This window comes from Macrosteles quadrilineatus, unplaced genomic scaffold (genome assembly GCF_028750875.1).
Source record: "Macrosteles quadrilineatus isolate MER2022 unplaced genomic scaffold, UCM_ALF_1.0 Scaffold_5__1_contigs__length_97177068, whole genome shotgun sequence".
NCBI lineage: Eukaryota > Metazoa > Arthropoda > Insecta > Hemiptera > Cicadellidae > Macrosteles > Macrosteles quadrilineatus.
In genome coordinates, this window is record NW_026542598.1 from 16,906,629 (window position 1) to 16,933,085 (window position 26,457).

Here is a 26,457-nt window from a genome sequence, read left to right on the forward strand (position 1 = left end):
ATCAACGGCTCACGTCTAACATTTTTGCCACTGCAGTGCATGGTTAGGGTTTGATTACCCATTAGTCGAAACCAATCACGAAATTACGTTTCTCCAGCATTGACATGCATATAAAGAAAAGGAAACTACCTCAAAATATTATTGTTATAGGTTTTGCCCTGTACTTTATTCATACTATGCACGCTAGTCTATATGATCTTAACCCCTTTTCCTTTGAGAAACAGAATGTACCTAGTTAAAACCTTCTCCAAACAAAATTAATAAATCCCGCTCACTGGAACTTGTCATAGTAATTGCTTTAGTGAAAAAATATATTGTCTCTACGAACTTTTTTAGTTTAATTCTCAGGTTAGTTCCAGAGTAGCCGTTGAGGTCATTCCACTTTAAACAAAATATTGATTAAACACTAAAGTAAGCGTCAAATGTTCATGTCTATGCTTCAACTGTATTTTGTATTTTAACTGTATTTTAACTGTATTTTGTGTAACAGAAACGTTTAGAATATATCATCTCATTATAATGTTTTTGAAATGAAAACAAAGCAGGAGTTTTCCATTTAATATTGAATCCATAATTAATTAGTGAAAGTGGCTATTGATTGTTAAACATTCCTTCAACACAATAATACGCTTGAAATATGAAGACATGTAAACAAAGTAAAATAATTTTGTAGACTTCGTAAACATATGTTTTAAAATGAAAATACCCCCGCCGCAGCAAACCTGCAGTTGCGTTACATACATTACATACACTCCAACCAGCTGTTATCTTATTCTTAATGTATTGTTATTGCCTATTCGTGGTTCAGGAAATAAAACATGACATTTGTAGTTTATTTTATTTATCGATATTACTTTTATATAATCAGGTATATTGACAGTATGACCTATCACCTAACTGTCCTGTTCACCTGTTTGGTCCTGTTAGGAATCAAAGAAGTCTCGAGTTAACAAAATACTGTACTAAGGCAGAATTTTGTGGAGTGAATTAAAATATCAGTAACTAGTCAAGCGGATGTACTATAAATCCGTTATGGACGGGCGTGAGAAAAAAATAATGAAAGTCAACAAGGCACATTCTGGCGCCAAATATGAAGCACCCGAAAAGTCGCAAATGTACACAACATACTTAAAACAGTGCGCGCGCGTGAGCTTTTTACTATTCTCTTGGATACAGGTTCTTTTCCTGATTATCGTATGATATTATATCAAAACTTAAATATAATTAAGTAATAATAATTAACTTAATAAATAAAGTCCTCTGCTCATAGATACTACGCACTATGTTCAAGTTGAGATAATCTTCGTCCTCTACTGTTAGACTCACACAATCAACAACAATTTTATAATGAATTATTTAGCTTATTTTTTTTTATAAATAAAATCGATATTCAATCCTTTAACTCGTATTTCAGTAGATCAAGACCAGAGATAATGTTCTCCATCTCTAAGTAGTTGTTTTTTCAATTGGTAAATTTAATTTAAGAATTACTAGCTCTTATGTTTGCTGTTGTTTTACTAAATGCGATGCATTTTTTCATTGTAAATTAGGCACAGTTTATCTGAAATCACCAAACACAATACAGGAATCCCACCAAAGATTGATATCTCAAACTCTTGGTGTCTTAATAATTAAACCTGTCAATGTTCAACAGTTCAATAATACACCAGCTACTCATTCACTAGGATGGACTTTCATTAAACTGTGTGACACTTCACAATAAAAAACACGGAAGTAAAATAATTCGGGAAAAAACTCCTTTGCAATGTGTATCCTTAAATTCGTGATATTACTGTTTAACCTAGCAAAATAAATGGAATAAAATACAAATAAAAATGAAATAAATGTTGATTTACGTATCATTGATTGCAGATAAGTATTAAAACGATTATAATTATTGTTGAATCGTGAGTCAGCAGTGTGCTTTAGGTAAATAATGAATAGCTCAAACGAAAGCTGGTATTTCACTAAAGGTTTTTAGTCCAAAACATTTAGGGTAATGTAATTAGAACTGCTGTAATACATCTTTAACTGAAAACATAGTGTTCGCAATGTACAAATTCATTGATAGAGCATTGAAGTTTTGTTATTAATTGTTGTAAGCAATTTAAGCTGGTTGGTAATACTAAAATATGTTTTATAAATAATAAAAACTAGCGAACCTGGCACACGTAACCGTGCACCAATTTACACAGTTTACAAATTTAAATATAATGGTCTCAACCCCTACGTCAAATAATGCTGATTCACAGTGGTTATTACAAATATGATCAATAATGTAGCCATAAGGTCAATAAAAATTAGTACGTTGAGCGCGATATTATAGTCGAGAACACTATTTTTAGAGATAGCATGGTAATGAAAACTCAGACAAATCCCGTCGATAGACTTAACTTATGAAACTCACTAATCAGAGGGGAGCCAATCCATCACCCGATGTCTTCTAACGAACAAGAATGGTCAATTCAGCTTGGATGCTTATTAAAAGGGAATCGTGTGGTGATTCCCAAACAACTTCGTGCAAGAATTAATTTTTGAAAGAACTTCATGAGGCTCATGTGGGTATAGTTCGCATGAAGGGACTAGCTCGTTCGTATGTTTGGTGGCCTAAAATTGATGCAGACATTGAGAATATGACTTTAAATTGTTTGGGATGTCAACGAGTACAGCATGAATCACCCAAAGCACCAGTTCACCATTGGGAATATCCTTCAAGGCCTATGCAAAGAATTCATGTTGATTTTGCTGGACCAAATGGCTAAAATTATGACCATTTACTGTAGGCATCCACAATTAGTAGGAAATTGTATGTTATATCATTCACTATTGGATACAGAAGAACTATTGTATTAATAGTCAAAGGTCATATGCGTGTTATAATAACGAGACAAAGTCCGTACATAATGGAAATTGTATAAATGAACGTAAAACTTCACAAAACGTGTGGCGTGACGAAGTGGCGCGGAGGGGGGACGGCAGGTAGTGATATCACTGAATCTAAATATCAAGTAGCATTATCCATCCGTACATCGTTATTTATATACATATATAAAAATTTTAACCAATGGTGTTTTTGGCCTCTGGGGACATCAATAAATGAAAAAGTAAATCGGTCCCGGGTCTAGGTCTTACCATGCCACCTACGGTAATAGCTTACTTTGCTATAGGGAAATTCGCTAAAAATGACACCAAAAATGATTGAAGCAAGAATTATCAGTGGTAAGTTTAAAGGAGAAATAGTCTTAATCACATGAATACTGATGATTTCATCCGAATTACCCTCTGAATTTAAGAAACTAAAATTTCCTTTGTGTCTTGCTTTCGCAATAACCATTTTAAGACACCAGGGCAATCCCTGACTGTCGTCGGTTTAAATTTAGAATATGCATGCTTTCACACGGACAGCTGTATGTTGCGTGCTCACGTGGTGGTAGGTACGCCTGAAAACTTATATATTTATACACCTAATGAAAAAACAAAAAACATTGTTCATCCACTAGCAATTAAGTAAAATATGTTTTTTTTTGTATACACTTTTATTATTCGTCGTAATGAACTAATTGCCATTTAAAATAATATTTGTTAAGTGCAGCAAAGCGCGCCGGGTAACTGCTAGTATATCTAATATATAAAATTCTCGTGTCACAGTGTTTGTCTGCAAACTCCTCCGGAACGACTTCACCGATCGTAATGAAATTTGGTGTGTAAATTCTGTAGGTATGCGAATCGGACGTAAACTATTTCCCGTTTCGAAATTCTTAAAAGGGCTCCGCCCCAGTGGCTCTGGAGTTTCCCATGTTAACCTTATGAGAAATGGAATTAATGAATCTTAACAGCTGTTTCAATTAAACAAGTTGGTTCTGTTCTATGATGTTCAATAGCATTAAAGTTACAAGGATTACCAACAGGGTGCAGCACTATTATTTCTTTTACATTTATGACAACAGCTAATTTGCAACCAAAAGGTGAGTGAGCGTAGCGAACGAACTTCAACCTGGAGGTGAGTGAGCGTAGCGAACGAGCTAACCTGGAGGCGAGTTAGCGTAGCGAACGAGCTCCAACCTAAAGGCAAGTGAGCGCAGCGAACGAGCTCCAACCCAAAGGTGAGTGAGCGTAGCGAACGAACTTCAACCAGGACGTGATTGAGCGATGCGAACGAGATCATCTTGAAAATTAAACGTAACGGTACTTTCTTTCCATCGGTATGTCTTAGGGGAAACCTATAACTTAGGCGATACGAAGTTCGCCGGGTCAGCTAGTATATATATATATAAATCTATCTATCTATCTTAATAATAACCTAATTATAAATCTGAAAGTTTGTGAGTTTGTGTGTGTGTTGCTCAATCACGCATAAACTACTGGACGGATTGGGCTGAAATTTGGCATGATGATAGCTCACATTCCCGATTAACATTAAAGCATATTCTTATCTCAAAAATCCTTTCGGGCTCCGCCCCAGTAGCTCTTTAGTTCCCCATGTTAACTTTATAATTTTTCATATTTAAAAGGAATTAATGAATCTTAACAGCTGTTTCAATTAAACAAGTTGGTTCTGTCGTTATGTTCTATGATGTTCAATAGCATAAAAGTTACAAGGATTACCAACAGGGTGCAGCACTATTCTTTTTTTTAAATTTATGACAACAGCTAATTTCCAACCAAAAGGCGAGTTAGCGTAGCGAACGAGCTAACCTGAAGGCAAGTGAGCGCAGCGAACGAGCTCGAACCCGAAGGCAAGTGAGCGCAGCGAACGAGCACAAACCTGAAGGCAAGTGAGCGCAGCGAACGAGCACAAACCTGAAGGCAAGTGAGCGCAGCGAACGAGCTCCAACCTAAAGGTGAGTGAGCGTAGCGAACGAACTTCAACCAGGACGTGAATGAGCCATGCGAATACTTATGAAGTTAAACGGGGCAAAGCCCGCGGGTACAGCTAGTATATACATATATAACAATTTTAACGAATGGTGTTTTTGGCCTCTGGGGACATCAAAAACAAAAAGTAAATCGGTCCCGGGCGTAGGTCTTACCATGCCATCTACGGTAATAGCTACTGTACTTCCTTATAGGGAAATTTGCTAAATAGAAACTAAAAACTATAAAAGGTACCTATCTAATAACTTGTTGAATTATTTACATTGAACATTATTTTTAAATAGAATATGCAATAATCGTTACAACAACAACTTCATACCTTAATATTTTATACGACAGTCAAAGACTCCACTGTTTGTGATTACGCATTTTTTTGGTAAATAAAAGGTATACAATGCTTAACTCTCCACTGAAAAGGCAAATCCAAATATAAATTATCACCTTGTCAAAACTTTAACATTATTGAACTACCCACATTAAGTTGCAAGGAGAAAACGAGACTGCTGTCGAGTAAAAAAGTGTAAATACTCGAGTATGAACTTTTATTGAAACTTGACCAGTATACCTACAATATGATGAATAAGTTAAATCCTATTTATAAAAATGTATTTCTGCGTTTATGTATGTTAGTTTCTACCTTTTTATGTTGTTTTAACTCTCGTCCTTTTGGTGGGTAGAATAAATAAAGTACAAGGTTTTCGGCACTTTTCTAACAAAGGGCTATTTTACACATAACAAAAAAAAAGATGTAATCATCATGAAATTTTAACAGCTAATAGAAAATATACTTATAAAACAAATTTATATGTTTTAAAATTTTTCATCGGTAAAAAAAATCTCTTACGATATTTGTAATGGCTTTTAATTGAGAGACGGAACGGTTAAGAAACTCAGCTGAAAGCTTGAATTAAAGCTATTAAAAATATAAATATGTAATTTGATTTGCAAATTATGTGCTAACACATATTTGAGTCACACAGCTGAGTGTGACTCGTAATCCGTGTTTTTCTAATTAGTTTAGTGACTTTCCTGTATAGCTCCAAATTTGAGTATCTAAACTGTATTACAAGTGACGTTGTAGGCAGAATCTGCCCGCATGACGCCACGCGGCGCGGCGGGTAGCCCCTATATTACAATTTAAATTACAACCAAACTACGCCAGCTAAAAATTTTAAAAAATATGATCCAAAAGGTTCAACTCTTTAGCTACAAAATCCACCGTTTTTTAACTTACCTGACCAAAAAATAAAAAAAGTAGCAGCCGACGAACTTTTTCATGTCATATTTTAAAACTCATTTAAAAGTACCGACTTTATTTGAAGATTTAAAATAGAAAATACTAACTTTTAAGCTTTTAATTAAAACCAATAGTGTCATAGACTTATTGACTTCACTCATACGAAGTTTCAACCATATAACTTAAGTCTAAGTAGGCTAAATGTCGAGTTATTTTGAAGCGGAACATTGAGTTTTGGGGCCGTTTAATAAGCTGTGGCAACCACTGTAGAGACTTCTGGCTCAGACTGTACCGTTGGAGGTTATGAAATTTGGACATTATGAACCGCACTGTTTATTTGGTATCTTCACGTTGGAGTTTGTGAAATTTGGACATTGTGAAACAGTGATTATTTGAATGTTATAGATTTGGAGCTTATGAAATTTGGAGGTTATGAACCGCTCTGTTTATTTAATATTTAAACGTTGGAGTTTGTGAAACTTGGACATTGTGAACCAGTGATTATTTGAATGTTATAGATTTGGAGCTTATGAAATTTGGAGGTTATGAACCGCTCTGTTCATTTAATATTTTAAGCGTTGGAGTTTGTGAAATTTGGAGTTTATGAAACGCTCCCAAAATAACACCTTTATATTATATTATATTAAGATAAGATAAACACCTAATGTTACGACTATAAAGCTAATTGGTCAATGAATGCAAACCACACATTACTAACACCCGATTGGACTCTTATGAGTGGGGTAAATGGCTGGTATTGATCTACTTAGAATAGCTTGGTTTTCATGGTTAGCTCCGTTATTTAAAGATATTAATTTTGACTTTCTTGTTGGTAATTTGAAGTAAAGTATTTAAGTATATGACAAACGTTTTACTAGAAGCCCTAGTTTTTTTTAGTTATTTACGAAAACCCTAAAAATGAACCTTTAGAGCCTTCTTAGATCCACCCCTACTGGTCTACTTTTAATTTGTTGTTAAAGGACCCTCCCCTACAACTGTACCAGATTTGGGTAATGCAAGAACTTGTTTCCTCCGTTTGGTATTTTCTTGTCTCTATTGCCTGGACAAACTGTTTAAAGTCTAATCTTGGTTATGGCGAGTTCAAGTTTGTTAAATATTACTATTGACATCGGTATACGATTATCGTTATATTTTAAATACACTCACTTGAGGTTTGTGTAAAATTTCAGATCTCAAACCATCCTAACAACTTAGCTTTTTGCTAATCGTCACGGAACATGTCCGCATTGATCTCTTTATTAACGTAAAAACAATATTGTGACAATTTATCACGTTTTTTGCCTATTAAATCGTGTAATGATTTAACAATTAGTGGTTGATTATGTTGTCACTTTGTATCAGCACACTCGCCCATGTTGAAGCCCTTGGTGGACAGGGACGCGGGTGGAATAGTAAGCGGGATTGTCGAAAGTTAGCGTCAGTGAATACACAAGCTGGGACCGTGACCGGCGTCCCAATGCAACATGTCTACCACCTTGAGTTGGGCTGTCGATACTGTAATACATGTACTGCTTGACACTGCATAACATAACAGGTATATGAGGTTGATCAGATTATATATTAAACTACTGTATTTGAGATGGTGGCTCAAAATGAAATATTTTGATAAAAAAGGGTAAATTTTTAGTCTGGTCTGGATGTACTCAGCAGGTTTGTTGCTGAATGGAAAACGCCATTTCTTTAGCCCGGACCATTTATTAAAAGTACAATAATTAAGGACAGCTAGGTCTCTTTTCACATTTACAAAGCTTGTGGCATTTTCTCAGGATCGAATCGGCAACCTCTTGATTATTTTTAAGCCAATAAACTCTCCTGTACCTAACTATGATAGGCTGGGTTGTTAAGCAGACATTACATTATAATAGACCATAAGGAAAACATTTTCTGTGTGCATGGACTTTTTTATCCATTTAAAGGAATTATTAATAATCTCTTAAACAATTATTGGGCCTTTCCATCGGTATATGAATATTGAGTTGTATACCGATACTCTATATTTTGAGGATATTTTGTTTATATAATTGAATTTTATTGATTAAATAATAAAATTTTTAACCTAGGGATTTGATTTTTTTGTTAATGAGGAAACAAAGATATATATATTATAAATGTTGTATACAGCTCACCAGACACATAGTTCAAAAAAATATATGCATAATGTTTTTACAGATAAAAATTTAGTTAGTAAATCAATATAATGCTACAGATCAAATAACTTATTTATGAACGCTAATGATACGAAAATGAACAACAAATGCAATTAAGGTTAGTTTCCATGTACAGCTAAAGTAGGGAATTTTCGCGCGGCTGTAGTGGCAGCAATGTGCTGACAAGGAGCGCCTGGCCTCAGTCGTGTACCGGCGTCCGCGCGCTGTTGTTATCTCTTATCAGTTTGACATGTAAGGCCACGTGAACTTGCGACTTCTCATTCCGAAGTTGCAAAATACCTAAATTATTTCCGGTCAATGGGTTCCTTTAAGTTCCAGCTCTCTATAGTGCGTCGTAGTGAATTGTGCGTTTCTGTAGTTCAAGTGAAAATTTGTTGTGCTTCAGTGTGTTGTAGTGGAAGTGAAGTTATCCCGTCAGTGTTTTAGCGAATATAACGTAGAAAAAAGTGGTTCAATATCAGGGCCTCGGTAGTAGTAGCCTGTAATACATGTAATTTTGTGAAAGCTTTGGTGAGTTTCATGAAATTTTGGAAAATTAGTAAAGTAATCAAAAATATTGTAATAATTTAAACGATAGGAAGTTCACAAAAAAATATTTGTTTGCTAATTTTTTTCTCGTCGAATTTTTATTAGCTATTTATAATATATGAATAAGGTCTAAAACAATTTTAGGCCATTATGTCAAACAAATGTTTTACACATCTCTGACAATAATTCTATAAAATAACATGACCTTCGTTAAAGTAAATTTACGAATGCGTTAGGATAGTAAAAATATTTTTCGTAATAGTTAATAGTAATGCTTTAAACATTAACAGCTGTTTACCGTTCATAATAGTAACGTGTTAGGTTCATTTATAATTAAAAAGGATCCAACGGTTTACAAAACATACTAAACAAAATCAAATAAAAACAATCGCCATACTCATTATATATCACGAATTAGCCTATATTGAACAGCATTCAGATGGATTTGGATACAGTTCACACAATCAATATTTCAAATAATTTTTATTTTGGTTGTTTAAGGATTTAGTAAAAATATATTTTTTGACTGTTTATATTTTTTGTACTTAATTTTTACTTACAAATAATGTAAAATTTAAATTCTTATATCTCTAACGATATTAATTCAATTAAAATGAGAAAAATATACAGCAAAACATCGATAATTAATTATTGAAAGCAATAATAAACAATAATTGTAAAATGTGAGGTGAAAAAATTGACATGTTGAAGGGAGTGAACATGTTATTGTGCTGCGTCTGGGGCATCTGCTATTGGCAAATTATTGTCACTCGGTAAAACCCCTTCACAACAACTAGCCTATCGTTAAATCCTCTTAATATGATGGTTTATAATGGGGAGTATTATTTAAATAAAACACGCCTGTATGACAAGTGTGTATCCATGCATTCACTTCCATTCATCATTTAAAGTCCTCATTTTTTACATATTTTGTTAATCCAACGAATTATTTATTTTAACTTATGTTTTTTTTTATAAAGACACAATGTATTTAAATGGTTATAAGAGGTTGTGTTACTCCTTTAACAATTTAAACTACTGATCAAAATAATATAATATAGTATTTTTAACTACTCTATTGCTACTAATTGAATACTTTACTGATGGAAGCCTATAAAGTATGCTAACAAGTAGGCTCCATCTTCTAAAAAGTAACATTTATTTATAATGTGATTATCGATTATAGTATGAATATGAGCTATATCTACCATAGGCGTATACAGAAGAAGCTATATTGCTATACTTAACAAGATTGTTCATTGTACCTCTTTATCAAGTTTTTTTAACTGATTCCGTTAAAAGTATAAACCAACCACTTTACACATTTTTCTTGAAAATACAAAACCTGCAGCATGAACATCGTTTTACACTCAAGTCATCAGCATTTATAATTTTTATTTGAGTGATAAACTAAACCAACACGGTAAGTCTACGCGATGTATCAGAGAGCAACCGGTAGGATCAAGCATAGACCAATATATAACTTTTACATGAAATAAATCTATCGTTATAATACATATATAAAAATGCTTTAAGCCGTTACTTACACAGGTTGTCTTACGTTTACACTAAATATATAAAGTAAATATATGAATATTCTAGTTCACTACCAAAAGCTCGCATTTAGTACTTCACCTCATAAAATATTACGACAAATATGGATTTAATAAAAAAAAAAACTAACACATAATATCCCTTCCAAAACAATCGATACAATACTGAATAAATATTACTATAAACCATTAAAATTGAAAACTTAATTAGTCCAAACTATTGCAGAGTTAAAAGTATTTCACCACCAGCTTTAATGCTTAATTATTGCAAGAAGTACTGCAAATTTCAAAGTATGTTAAGCAATACCTGCTTCACTCTTTTTACCAATCTTCATGCCGGCCAACTGGGCGTTAGAATGGGCTTACGATACTCAACGGAGAGAAAGAGAAACACAAACACACCATGTTTGTGCTTGCTAATGGATTTAGGAGGTGTTATTGAACACAGCTGATTAACCTGAAATACAACGCGGACGTGCTCAACAACATTGACTCTAATGTGTTTTACTTACTTATGCTTATACGATCTGCAAAATTTGTTGATATGCAGCCACTATTAAATTTCCTAATTGTAAACTATTAGTCAAAATAGTACATCACGATGTACTAAGTTGCACTGTTTGTATTAAGTTAGTGCTGGGTTTAGGACTTAAAACGCTAACGTAATCCATCCAGTAGATTGTTTTATATTTTCCATATAAAAGGTTTGATTAAGTTTGATATGCTATAAACAAAGTGAGTCTAGAGTATCATATCGTTTGTTCATTATCTAAACCCAGGCTACGGCCAATTTGTAATATGAACAGTAAACCGTTTCTCCTCCTTCATAACAGTGATTGGATTAGGTGAAGCCAATCATAAACAAAGTTGTTTTAGTACAACATAAAGGTAAGTTTGATGAACTATACCTACTCATCCTGTGATATAATTTTAATCTTAACACAGAACTGGTCTTTTCCTAATAAACATATGTGTTTTGAGGTGTGTGACCGCAAAAAAAAAAAAAACAAGTTTGGCGATTCATGTATTTTTGCACGTCTTTTAAGTGACAAGAGATATTTTACTAAAATATAACCACAGAACACTGATGTTAAATTAATATAACATAGTCACGACATAACTATGATAATACTGTAATTTGTTTTAAAGGCCTTGACCATGAATGCAACCTGCCAAGGCCCCTTTCATCAAGCAAATAGGGTTTTAAATTAAGGAGAATAAATTGGTAGATTTGACTGTTTATATTTTGAACAATGCTCCTTAGATTAAATTATCATCGTGGCTATTATAGCCAACTAGTTAATTTGAGTGATAACCTAAACTTTAAAACAATGATATTACTACTTCTGTAATTTTCACTCACTAAGCCCGGTTAATTTATTAAACTAAACATTTGTATATAGGCTAATGAATCTGTCAACAATTTAGGAGTGCAAATACTAAAAAAAAAACAGAAAACAATACCTTTTATCGCCAGTATAAAATATATTTATTTTGTATACCCACTACGGTACTTAAGATATCTGCGAAATATAAAATAAAAATTTTTAATATCATAAAATAAAGAAAGTGTTGTCCCTTCGCATCGATAAATAGATGCATCAAATAGAAATACGTTTGTTTAATGTGTGTATGTTGTTAAATAGTGACACAGAGCTATACGCCCTTTAGTCTGCTCCGATCTCACGAATGACCTTTGCAAGAGATTAACAATCGGAAGTTGGCTAGAATATAAAGAGTCCAGGAATAGTTAACTGATGTGTCTGTTCAAAACAGTTGGTTTGATTATTTTAGTTGTGTGCTTGTAATTTAAAATTTATATTTCTTGTTTTTCCACATTTAAATTGAAGTTTTATTCGAAATCAAAAAAGATGTTCTAAGTTAAATATAAGTAAAATATTTACCATTTATAAACCAGGTAGTTTCAATTAAACGTGATCTCTAAGCACAGTCCATACATTTATCATGAGGAATTACTTACTGAACTTTACCAGAAGTTATTATGTAGATTTGTTTTACTTAGGTTATCAAATCTTCAGTGATACACATGTAATGGATATGGATGATTTTGCTAGATAACTGCAATCCCAAAAGGGAAAATATTAAAATTAAAATGTGCTTCTATCAACAATAAATATTTACTTTTATATCTAATAAACGTACATGTATGCTTAATAATACTATGCAAGACAAAAAGGAAACCACAAAATGTATGACCTCCTTAAAGTCTAATATCAAAGAGCGTTAAAGAACTACGAAATTGCTTCTTATCTTGTCATGACTTCTCTGTTGTGAATCCTAAACGGGTTTGTTTTTCCTTGCCTATTTTAAAACTGAATATATTAAGCACGTTCTTTGATTTAATATAATTTAATTTGGTTTTACTCCCTGTGACATAGGGTCACTGCCCATTCAATGAATGGTGTAGCTTTTAATTTATATGCTATGTATTTTGGTACAATCAAAATTATTCTTGTACGTGTATTTATTAAATTCGTGATTGGCATGTTGGTTATACTGTACCGGTTGTTTTAAAAGTGTAAGTTGGCCTTTCACCATTTATTTCACTTAATACAGTCACAAGAAAATAAATACATAAAAAATATGGTAAAATTTGAACCAATTAAAATTTGTCTCGCCGAGTTTCACCAATTGATGATAATCCTGATTTCGGAAGGATTTGAAGATATGTAACATTAAATATGTATCTCTATTAACATGCTTTTCTTGAAATATGAAATTTACCATTTATATTTAATTATACACTTTAAATAATATGCATTTCGTAAGCTAGTTTAAAGAAGCAAAATGTTCTAGTACAAGTATAGTCTACACAATGAGATCCTTTAATGCACTAGCACATTCAGGATAGACATTGTGTCTATAGAGAATAGAATATAAATAAAACTGTCACAAGAATGTGCAAATAAAGCATAAACCTGTGCGAAATTAGAATACATCACCTATAGGATTAAGACTGGATCTCGTACCGCTTGGGAGATAAAGCAGGCAATTCTGGCAAGCGAAATGTAATCTTTGGCATGAACTGTGGATATTCTGGTCAACATAAACGGAACACTTCAATGAGAATCAGCAGCAACTCCATTAACATTAATGTAGCGTAGCGGCTCCTGATAAAAACGAGTAATACAGAACTTTGGAGTTTCTTACCGTAGATGCCGCAAAGATTGTTCGTTATCTATCATAAATAATTGTATAAACTCTTTTAAAGACCTAAAAGTATCTGGTAAATATCCCCATGTGTTTCAATCACTATTGAATTTTAATCTAAATTCTTATATTAGTATACAGTAAACATCTTTATATTGATGATAAATTCAAAACACAGTTGTTCAGTAAAGAAAACATGCGTTATATTTTAGACATACTGATCTATATTAGATTTTTAACAAAACAAACCCCTCTTAATTCAAAGTTTAAGATCAAACTTCCTGTCAATAAGCATCTAAAGTCTTTGAATGAACCTCTAGGTACCTATCGTATAAGGTAATGATACGATATCATTTATCAATAACACTACGATTTATCACACGAAAATATCTTGGCATGGACTCATTTAGATTATACGGTTAATTAGCTAAACAAAATACCTGACAATTTCCTGGCAATTATTTTTCATTTAAGTAACAATTGTTTATAAAGTTGAAGTTAGTTTCCTTAATTTCACATAGTAAAAGTAGTAGTAGTATAGTAGTAGTTAGTTTGCATTCACATAGTAATTATTCAATAATGCATTTTATAAAAGCTAATAAGAACTCTATTTTCAAACATTAACGAAATCAAGTCACCTACCTTGTTTAAAGTTTATTGCTATGTATTTTTACCGACCGTGTAAATCGATTGTTGATAAAAAATTAAACCAAACTGCATGTTTTGGTCGTTTACAAGATAAAAAACTACAAACAGTTGATTTTGTTTGAAGACAAATTTGGGATTATAAAAGTAAATAGCAAGGGTATAAAGTGTTGTAAGAATACACCAGTCATCAATCATCAATTAGACAGGGGGAGGGGGGGAGGTGGAATATTCAAAAGCGTTGTGGTGTTAATGATGCTGATGAGAGACTGTTCATAATTAATATCAATTTTCAAATTAGACTAACTAACCTTGAGAAGTTGTATGCTCTTATCATTCGCAATAATCAACTGAAGTCAGAGAAAATTACACGCAATAAAAAATATATATTCTCAATAATTATTCTTTAGTAAATAGGAAAAACAATAATTTTTAGATGAAATAAATATTTTCGTCAATTTTTGTAATACTTGGAAAAATTAAACTACGAATTGCATTCCTTTGCATTGTTTAGGGTAGTGTTAAAACTGCAACTGTATATCGGAGCGGTTCTGAGCTTTAATCAATAGAGCTGTCGGAGTTCTAGGACTTCGTGCTGGCTTAACACCCTCTGCAACACAAACATTAAAAAACACCTAATTTACAAACAAAGGAATATGATAGTTTACCATCGTCTATCACAAACAAAGAAAAAAAATTATTAAAATGAATATGGAATTAAATATTAATTTTGAATCATGACTCTTGTATTACAATGACAATGTTTGATAACTATTTTTAAAGAAGCAAAATATTTATCTATTATGGACTACACAATGAAATCCATTAATGCACAAACTGTGCTTCAGAATAAACATGATGTCTATAAAGAATAGAATATAATTTAAACTGTCAGGGAAATGTGCAGATATAGAAAAAGTTGACGTGAGATAAAATAATGTTGACCATGAGCAAGTTTTATCGTACCTTTAAATATATTATAGGTGTGGAAATGCATAGGATTTAACAAATAATAAAGTAATACAATATTTCGTATCTTTAGCCAAGTGGAGATTACGTTTTAACAGTAAAATATTATGTATATTGGCACCATGCTATTGTGCTAAAATGAAATGTAATTCGAAATTCTATTTTTTTTTATCCTTATCACCGTTAAAGATCAAATGTGTTAACTAGTTTTTTTAAGTTGATTTTTTTAGTTATTTTATACTAACCAGGTACATTTTGATTCGGTTCATTGATCCAATTAAATCAATTAAAATATAAGAAACCTCATAATACACGGTTAAAAAAATAATAGTAAAAAGAAGAGCAGCCATTTGAGGTTTTCAGAAAATATAAAATTATTGAAACAACTGATCAGTACAATCTTATTATTAGAACTAATTATTGTAACCTCTTTGTATTGTACAGCATACTGTGTTTTTATTTTTTTTTATCCATAGTAATTTTGAATTTTGGTGTAATTAGTGTTGCTAGTTATAATAATTGATACGTAAAACTGTATGCACCCAAATAAAAAGTAATTACATAAATGTTTATAGTTTTTGAATATTACTACTTGTACCATTCAGTTTTAAGTATTCACAATATAACGAGCACGAAGTAGCGAGAATCAAACAATAGAGTGGGGAAGTTCGGGGACTTGAAAGGGAGTAGTTTTGGGATCGATGAGTAAGCTGACTCGCGTAAACCCCTTCAAGAGCTCTCCCCCTGGTCCTACGTGCGTCCTGGGGGCTTAGTAGGGAGTGTAGTCATAATATTTATCTAAATACCATACTGAAATACCTCAAAATGCTAAACACAACTATGTATTTAGTTTATTATAAAGTTGAATCTCGTTAGGTGCTCAATATTGATTTCAGACAAACAGTTGGTCCTACAATAACTAGATGAAAATATTCTACAAACTAACCATAAGAAACAGCTTTAAAATATATATATTTTTTACTGTATGTACCGAAACTAGAAGTATATGGGTTTAACATTTGTTAATTCCACATTAAGTGCAGCAGCTATTTTAAACAAATAAAAAAGTCAAAATCTGATCCAATAAAAATTACAACAAGAATTTTAAAATTTGGCATAATTTAATATGTATTACATGTGTGGTATTTGACAATTAATTAATTGTGAGGTATAAACTAATGATCATCTGTCTTTGATACATCCTTTATTAAATAAAACATTTTAAATATTTTCAATCTATTCGTTTTGGGTTGCTTTAGTGGGAAGATACTTTATTTAATCGTTGCGGGACCAACGACCAACGGTTTGTCGAAAATCAATAGGTGACTAGAATCACCCTGTGTTTATGTGCAAGGTTCTTGTTGGTGAAGTTGAGTTAAAGTGGTTTAAAGTAACCATTTGGATAATTTAAATATCTGATTAGTAAAACAGTTACATTGGGTGAGAAGAAACCTGCGACGTAATAAGATCGTAGTTTCATATTATTGTGGAAATTAAATTCCAACTCGGCTCACTGTTTTCCAGTTTGTTAAATCGTATTCATAACATGTTAAACATAAAAACATTAGTGCCTAAAAGGTCACTGCTAGAAATCCACAATAGAAAAAAACAACAAGATTAGTGGAGACCAAAATACAATGCTGTAACTACAACATCTTTGGAGCAGTGAAATTTTTGTTTTTATACTTATCATGTAGGCCTATGTCGTTTCAAGTAACTTTTGAACGATTCACAACTCAAACCTTTCAATCAAATGTGTCTCTGACAGGTGTCAAAACATGCGGGGAAGCTATCAAAAGTTTTACAATGTGCAAAAGTACAGATTGGAATTTAAGTGTTTTTTGTAAATATTATCTTTTGCAAAATTTACATGGTTTTAACCACAATTCTCATTTAATTTTCAATTATCACAGTTTATGTAGTAGAGTTAAATTTCAGTGTACAATAAAATTACTTTATCAGTTGTTTTACAGCAATTATCGACCGAGAACTGGATGTAAATTTTTCATCGTGGACCAAACTCTGAAAGATATCATGAAAATAAGGAGTACAATTATCAGGTTTAATTGTGCTGCCAATCGACGATTAGCAAACCAGCCACGTTTCAGAAAACCAGAGTCTCTTGCTTTTTAGTTCGATATATATTCTAGTGGCGATTGTTAAACTAAGTTGTTTAAAAAATAATTGTACTCAACCTGAATCTATTGAATAGAGTTTGCAGCAAAAGTAGAACTCGCTTACTCCTAAGTAGATATTTTTAAGGATTGTGAATTTTACCAATAATTTTTGGAACAACATTTTAAAGAACATAGGTTGTGTTATCGTACCGAAATACTTTAGGAAGTAGTTTTCTACCAAGAAAACATCATAGATTTACTTGTAACAATCTAGCCTCGGGAACCAGAGACCATTCAAGATTACTTACGTTCTAGAAAACAACCTTTTGTTCTTCCAGTCGCTTCGGAGAACATCGAGGTTTACAGTAGTTGTTCAATGATTGAGGCATGAAATGAGAATACAATATACAAACCTGACATAAAATAAAATCACAAGTTAAATGATGAATTGATTGGAGTGATAAATATATAAAATGAAACATCAACACGCTTTAACATTTCTGTTACTCATATGACTAATAAGATAACTTTCCAACACTGTAATTAAGTGTAGCCCATATATTTAAAACTCATCATGTAAACAATGAAACTATGTTTAAATAAATCCAATAACTAGTTTACATTCCTTTCCGTTTATTTATTTTATAATTGAAATATTTGTTTAACAGGTGGGTGATTTTATTGAATACTAGCTCTGTTTTTAAAGGGTTGTACATTTGATAAATCATTCACATTTCCTCATATGGCAATTACAAATTAAAGCAACGAAATCAATTACTAGAGTAAAGTATATTAAAATAATCAAAAGCTCAATTATTAAGAGTCGCCTATAGTAATGCCTTTTCTCAATATGTACAAACTTTATGTACAAAACTTTATTTAAATTATATTTGTTCAAATAGTGGTCAACGCTTCAAACCGGTAAATAATTAATAATGTACGTCAGTTTTTAAGGAATGCACATTAAATGATTGTGCTAACCAGATTCATTAGTAACATAGTATCCAATATGATTAGAAACAGCTATTCATAATCTGAGGAAATATGTTCTGCCAAGGTTATAAATTAGATACGTGATTCAATACAATAGCTACAGCAACAATAACCATCGGAGTGGATCCCAACGTCACTCAATCCGTTCTATTGTAGTTTCATGAGCTACTCAAAATTGATATTAATATTTTCAGAAAATTGTGGTACCAGTATAAATTCGTCAAAATAATAATTAATATTCCACGTTTATGTCCGTATTTACTGTAATAACTATACACGTTAACTGGTAATACCTATAAACGAGTATAATGTAACTGAAGAAATTTTATTAGTCCCATTTTAATACAATTGTGATGTGATATTCTTCACGATCACTGTTTACCATTACTTATGAAATGGCAATAAAGTGAAACGGAATGATGAATTGTAACCAATTTATATTGTACTTAACAAAATATAATATTTCTGTTATTAAATGTAATGTTTTAGTTTATATCAAAAGGCAAGGATTGTTAAAAAAACGTTATTACACCCATAGTTTATTTTCTACACCAGAAAACTTTTGTGTCTAAACAAAACTAAACAACTTCTTTAAGGGAAGCCTTTGTATAGATTGCATATTAAATTAAACTAGTATATTTAATTTTGTCGTAGAAAAGCTACGGTGTTGTACGATTTCTTTCATAAAATAATTAAATTATTCCATGATTAAATTATTATACTTTTGAAATAATTAAGCTTTATGAAGTAGTATTTTCATTGTTTCACTTTTAAGTATTAAAATAGTTAGCCATGATTTAAGTTTTTAAAAGCACTACTTACTTCATTTAAGTTAAAATAAAGCAGACTTCTTTCAATAATAGTTCAAATATTTGAGCTCATTAATGCCATGAGCTCGTTTTAACAAACACATTTAGTTTGTAAATGCGAGCCCGTGTCAAAGAGTTCTGTACCGGGCTGGATTTTGAATGTTTATCAACAAATACTCTACGTTACGAACAAAAAATGAAATAAAATCCGTGTAGACGCCTAAAAATCATTTGTGTCACACATGTTAGTAAAATTAAGGCCAAAGGTGTAATTTTATATTCTACCTTTGTCCATACGTTAACTAAATTCAGAGGTGGGCAATCTTTAAAATTTTTGTACATGATTCGTTGTTAAATTTGATTACGTTTCAAGTACAGCACACTTGAAATATAAAAGTGACCTTAAGAATATTATAAAAAAGTATTAAACGGTTTTCTTATAAATACATAGTTAAACATTAGTTACATGACAATATTAAATACTATTAAAATTTTTGGTAAATGTAACGTAAATTAATAAGTTAAATCACTTGAAACCCCCTACTTTAAACATTTTGAGGAGGAAATTGTTTTTAAACTGGTGGATTCGGAAAGACCCAGACCAGTTTTTTGTGTGGGTGGCGCTTGGAACTCTCGGCTCTTGAGTCAATATTTACCACAATGAATCATTAGACTCAATTACGTCAAATATATATTTAATAGCTTTTCTTAATGCCTTTTGGCTTAAGGCTTCAGCCCCTTTAAAACCGCTTTGTACTCTAAGGATTCAAACGTGTTTAGAGTAATCAAACTTTAACTGCGATTTAATTTAATGACAAAAAGATATATGTTGACTTAAAAATAATTTTTTATATATGTTTTCAAAACATATCAAAGTCTTTCTTTACTAGTGATACACATGTTTTAAAGTTTTGTATTCGGTATTGAAGTTCATTGTATTTCAAAGAGTACTATCGTTTTAGGAAGATTCTTTCCAACTTACTTTACTTACGTCCATTGGAAATTGTATCCGTTGTATTTGTATTAGTTTGAGTGTGAATGGATTGGTGAGCTTGAACTCACCAACATTAGAGTTTTGTGCTACAAAACCACATTGAAGAATATTAGCCCTGATGTTGAACCACATTTACTCCAATTGCAGGTTGCAGCTTTACAAATAAAATTGTTCAAATCATCCATGACAGATAAGACTTTGATCAGTAGATTTTTGTAGTTTGGCAAACAAATTGTATATTTTCAGCCATTGAGTTCAATAAATTGAGTTCCTATTTGTTTAAAGACCCAATTTCCTTTCGAGTAAATAAATAGAACAAACAAGATATACATTTTGTAATGTTTTTCATGAACTAAAGTTAACCCTGGTTAAACAACACAATTACCCTGGTGGCGAACACAATTATTTAGACTTACTATTCTACATGAATCATAGTAATTAAATTGCCTTGCTACTCAAGAACAAAAACTGAATCCAAAAAAGTTTTGAATACTACCTTTGGTTATGACCATCTTCGAAGTGAAATCTGGCGTCAAAAGTGCGTGTACAGTACGTAAACTGGTTGTGGATGTGCCTACGATGAAACCTCCTATCGTCTTTTAAGGAAAATCTACACGATTCACCTAGTGGTGACACTATGAGCCTCCAGGTGCCGGACATCACAGTATCGGATGGTACAGAAGAAGAAAACGACAAGGATACGCTATCCCTGCTGGGAACTTCAGCTCCATCGTCCAAGATATCCATCGGGATACCTTCCCTGCTTCTGGTGCCTTCATCCCCCTCGGCACCACGACGTCGCCACTCCTGGATATGCAGGTAAGCTATCGGTAACTAATGGTCCTTGATATTACGATGTTGAAAGGTAACTTGGTTTAAAATGTGTTGAGTTTATACAGGCGAAATTAAAAAAAAAATGTTCCTGAGGAATAAATAATTGAATGTTTCGAAGATATAGTTCTAAAATAAAAATCACACCTGCCATTTTGTATAGTCTTAGGTATTTTAATTTAGCCAAGGCTTGGAGTACACAATTCAGCTGATTCACTTACACGTTCCACCACGCAAGGAGCGACACAGCAAAGAACAGCATCTCATAGTTATCTTATATAGTTATTGAGTGTCCATGTGTGTTATGTGATTTAGATGACACTGTTTATTAAGTAGCAGTGTGTCCGTTCTACGGAAGGGGATCTTTTACAGTAGTCAGTTGAAATTAATACAGGGTGTTTTTTTAAAAACTTGCATCTTTATTTATGTAAAAACCGCAATAGATAGAAATATGCAGTTTGCGGGAATCATCTATTGACGTAGGGGGACCAATTGTTTTGAATTCAACGTTACATTCACATCCCCCCCCTTTCCCCCCTGCCCCCAACTTAATTTTTTTAAATAGCAAGGTACCCCTTGTGACATATCAAATAAAAGAGCATAAAAAAAGAAAATGTTTGATGAAAAAAAATTGAAAATCGGTTCATAAATTTGTGAGATATTCCCCCCCTCACCCCCCCGGAACTTATTTTTTTTTTAATAGCAAAGTACCCCTTGTGACATATCAAATGAAAGAGCATGAAAAAAGAAAATTTTTGGTGAAAAAAAATTTAAAATCGGCTCATGTATTTGTGAGATAATCACCCCCCTTTTCCCCTACCCATAACTTGTTTTTTAGTAGCAAGATACCCGCCCTTGTGACATATCAAATGAAAAATAAATTTCACCAAAATTCCCCTCACAAATTTATGAACCGATTTTCAATTTTTTTTCATCAAACATTTTCTTTTTTCATGTTCTTTTATTTGATATGTCACAAGGGGTACCTTGCTATTTAAAAAAATTAAGTTGGGGGCAGGGGGGGAAAGGGGGGGAATGTGAATGTAACGTTGAATTCAAAACAATTGGTCCCCCTACGTCAATAGATGATTCCCGCAAACTGCATATTTCTATCTATTGCGGTTTTTACATAAATAAAGATGCAAGTTTTTAAAAAAACACCCTGTATATGCAGAACAGCAGCTTTTTGCATATCAAGTCGGAATTTTTCCATACATGTTGGCAAAACTATACACATAACCGTTGAGAACACATATGACTGGTTTAGGGACAAAGAAAGGGATTTTTAGTGTGGGTGTGGTGGTACTTTTGCCAATTTTACACATCATGTAAATAATTTGTTCGGAAATTTAAAATTTTCACCTAAACAAACCGGTTACTCCTGAGATAGTTCCTGTTGAGCATTAGAACTAAATCTTCGTCAGTTTTAGGTTCCTGGTTCGTGTTGCATTTACTGACCACAGTTAACAGTTTTTTGTAAACAGAAAAATAACTTTGAAGATCTTGTATTCGTAATAAGATAGTTTGCCGTTTCTCGCAGATTTGTAATATTTGTATACCATGACCTAGTAGACATGTCAAATCTGAAGAATATCTTGTGCACATTTTACTTAATATACCCTCAGCATGGCCTTTCCAGAAAACTATGAATAATAACTAACTTTTAATCTGATATCATTATTTCCAAGTCAACTGGTTAATAGATTTTGTTATTATAATCATTGGTTCTATTGTAATTAATCTTTAGACATCTTGTATGAGACAAAATGCTGTGGCAAAAATCTTATTAAAAATAAAAATTGTATTTTCTTTATAAGTAGTAAAAGAAAACTGTATATACTGTGAACACCTTAGATATCCAAGCAAACTGCACATGCATACAACATACTACTACATATACGTTCAATATTTTATATTTGGAATTTCCCCTATTAAGGTAACATGGTATCAAGCCTGCAGTATTATGAACCATTAACAACTTAAATGATGTTTCATTACTATGTTTTTGGCACATTCATTTATCCGATATTAATGATTTTAATTATTAATAGATATAAATTGTTTTTATATTTTTTAAACTATAATCCGTAGCTCACGTCTACAAAAATATGAATTTAATAAAAATGTGATACTCGCATAAAAACCAGTTGCAGCAATGGTTAAAAAAATCCTATACACTATCGTATCTTAAATCGAATATTTAAAAGCATCTTTACAAGTCGTTGAGATATAAATTCAGAAGATAATAGCGGATGTATTGCTAACGAGGCATATGCTTAAAAATATGTTATTCTTTATTTTCGTTTTATTTTTATTCCACGTTTTTGACACTTACTTAAGGGACACCCTGTATGTATATATATATATATATATATATATATATATACTTAACGTTCATGAGTAGAACAAAGCGAAAACTTTATAAGCAGAAACTAACGTGGCAGAATGGTCTACTTTCCTAGTTAAGTCACGTAAACTTTTAGATAAAACTCCAATTACAATAATTTACTTTGAATGTGAGCTATAAAGTGAGCGACGTCCATTTTGAAGATAATTTTATTTGCAATCTAGTCAGGAATAATAATTGTGTCGTAGCTCTCGGTGCAAGAACAATCAATTCATTTTATGCTTACTATTATATGAGGATTTATAATATTTTATAATATAGGGATGGAACGGATTAACTTGTTTATTTCATTAGGCAACCCTGGAGCGACGGCTGTTTTTACGAGCTTGGGGTTTAGATAATCTGAAAGCACGTGATTTCAATCCCACTCATTTCAATTTACATCACCAAAAGGCAAATATTTAATGCACATTTGCAGTTGAGGTGTATTTTTGAAACGGCCTAATAGTCACATTGGGTCAATTAATGGTCTCCAATGGTCACCTTGAGACGAATTTCAATTTTTCGGGATGACTCAATAAGCAGAACATTAGTTATAGGAGCTCACACAACCCAAGATATCTTCTTGGTGTGGGAAAAGTGTGGTTTCAGCAGTACAGCACCAAGGCACAATGGCACACCACACAAAGTGTCAATGACGGTTTCGCGGCAACACTGTCTAGGGCGAATAGTCTTCTGACATATCTTACTGAGACTACTTTATCTGGTATTATCTCAAGTCATTAGTCCAAAGAGATCGTCAAGGACCCTTAATGAGCTGAAGAACAACATTTGTTTCAATATTTCCATAATAACCAATATGCCACTGTGAGTTTACAAAAACTTAAAAATCTACTGAGTTATTTGATATAATAGACTCTATATGCCCTATGTTTTTCAACTGGGTAAACATACATTTCCACTGATATTCTGAGTTTTGTATTAAGGAAAAACTACTTTTTATTTTTTTTAAGTACCCAATCAAGAAAATTCCTCTGCCTCATGCTGTATGTTCAGGAGCCCATTTAAATACTATATAGTCTAGTATATCAACGTGGTACACACACTATTTAAATCTCGATGCAATAATGATGTAAGCTTTTACCAAACAGTATAAACAATTGAGATATTCTACACTTAGATAGGTGCATAGTGTATCCATTAACAGTCGATATGCAATGTGGTGGCACTCAAAGTGCACGAAAGAGAATAAAAGAACAAGTGTTACCTTAACATTTACGACCCCTGCACCGTTTTACTGTTTTATATGATAATGTTATGTAAGTGCAAGCAACAATTCACGCTTTATCTTTCCTGTGTACTTCATTATTGTTCTTTATAGCCTAGTACTGCTTTCCATTCGAATGAGGTGCTGTTTGTTGTTTTTCTGTTTGTATATGGTATGAATAGTAGCAAATTAAAGGAAGTCTTAAGGAGTTTCCGAATGAATATTGGTTGAACAACTTATAATAATTAATTAAGCTATCATATTTACTAGGTCTAACAAGCTCTCGTGGTATCTAAATGCCAAAAACGGTGAGAGCCCTGAGGGCTTAGGTCACATGTTGGCCTGACTTGAAGTAATGTGACAAACAATTCCAGGTCTGTGTCCAACAGAGTAGAGGGGTTTTTTTAGTGAGTAGTCTGTGATAAACTCAGGAGTCTCACACTACAGGCTGGCTACCTGTGTGCGTAAAAGCATTTTCCCTCCTCTCCCTTAAAAAAAAATACTAGCGCTCGTTGAAAATTAATTTAAGAAAGGAATATGAAGACATCAGTCATGCGGGTTTTCAGAATTCTAGGTACCTTTTAAAATTCTTTTAATCGAAAAATAATAATCAATCACTATGTAACTAGCTACCTTATCAAAAATCGGTTTATACTGACGAACATTTCAAATTTGATTTAATGTTATGTTTCGACTGTTTACAGGGAGCTGATAAGTGTTTTTAACCTTCACTTTGCCCATCCGTCTAAACTTTACTAATAATTTAATGTTATCTGCTACATTAGGTTTAGATCTAGAGTTAATATCACTTTGATTTATATTAGGCAGACTACAGTGAAGTAAATGTGGCGGGGGTTGATTAATTTCATTTCGCCAGAAGACTATATTCTGCACATTTGTTAAACGTAGTCATTAGCCTTGTTTTCTTATAGTTCTGTAATATTTAAAGATGATAAATACGATTTTTATGAGCCACAGAAGGCTTTAATCCCCATCAACTTAAATCACTCATGTGTTTTACAATTATACAACCAGATTCATGTTAGTTTCATTCATTTAAAAAGATAATTTTATTCATCGCGAAGTTAGTGAGAACCTTAGTCAAACTCTTACTTGTTATGGTTGGAATAAATACCATGAATATAAACTTTGACTCAAAGTTTTCAATATAAATCTGGTGTTTATCATTGAATTTCAGATCAAAGGTGGGAATGTACAGTTTGACTTTTTACCCATCCTGTAGGTTTTATTTTTTCTCTAGTATCAATAAACAGATTATAAAGTTACTAAGTTTTTCCATTATTCCTCCTAGTTTATATAAGTGTTATACGACTAAAAACCTGTTTGAAACTCATCAATTTCAATTTGAAACCCTTTTCATAATTTTACTTTGCACATGAACATTTCACTTGTCGTTTAGGTCTTCGCCAATGTTCACCATGAAAAAATTCTAATAACTATTACTAGAAAAGATTTAGATTCAGAGTGTTCGTTCAGCATTATTTTACTGGTTTTGGGTAGCAGTCCTTACCCTATTTATACTTTAAAACAATATGTAAATTTGTTGTTATTTTTCGTAATTTTCATTGTTTGAAATGTTACATTTGTCTGTTACAGGTGAGTGATAACTGTATAAAAACGCAAATTTCATTGCTACCAGGTATGTAGTGAATCTAAGTTTATTTATAATGGAAATTAAGACTCAAAATTATTGTTAAATTGAAAAAACCTACTATTTAAGACTTTTATTACACGTAATGTGGACGAGAACTTTCTTCCTATGGTCTAGATAATAGATATGCAATTAACGATTGAATTGTGTAAGTCGTGAAATATATTACGTAATTATTGCATTAGAAATTGTTTTGAATGACTAATTCAGATAGAAACGCTAACCTGAAATTGAAACCTTGATACTAACGAATATCTAAT

At 32.2% G+C, this 26,457-nt stretch overlaps 1 protein-coding gene across 2 annotated transcripts in view; it reads left to right on the top strand.

Moving 5' to 3' along the window:
• Positions 1 to 26,457, top strand: part of LOC128994290 (cAMP-specific 3',5'-cyclic phosphodiesterase) — a 721,667-nt gene that overhangs the window by 143,930 nt on the left and 551,280 nt on the right. The window contains exon 1 of one of the 2 annotated variants that reach the window (XM_054418713.1): positions 20,696 to 20,899. The exons of the other annotated variant lie outside the window; for it this stretch is intronic. Within the exon in view, the coding sequence (XP_054274688.1) occupies positions 20,718 to 20,899 (182 nt within the window). The 5' untranslated portion in view covers positions 20,696 to 20,717. Of the gene's footprint in view, positions 1 to 20,695; positions 20,900 to 26,457 lie in introns of those variants that run through there. 2 annotated transcript variants of the gene reach the window in all.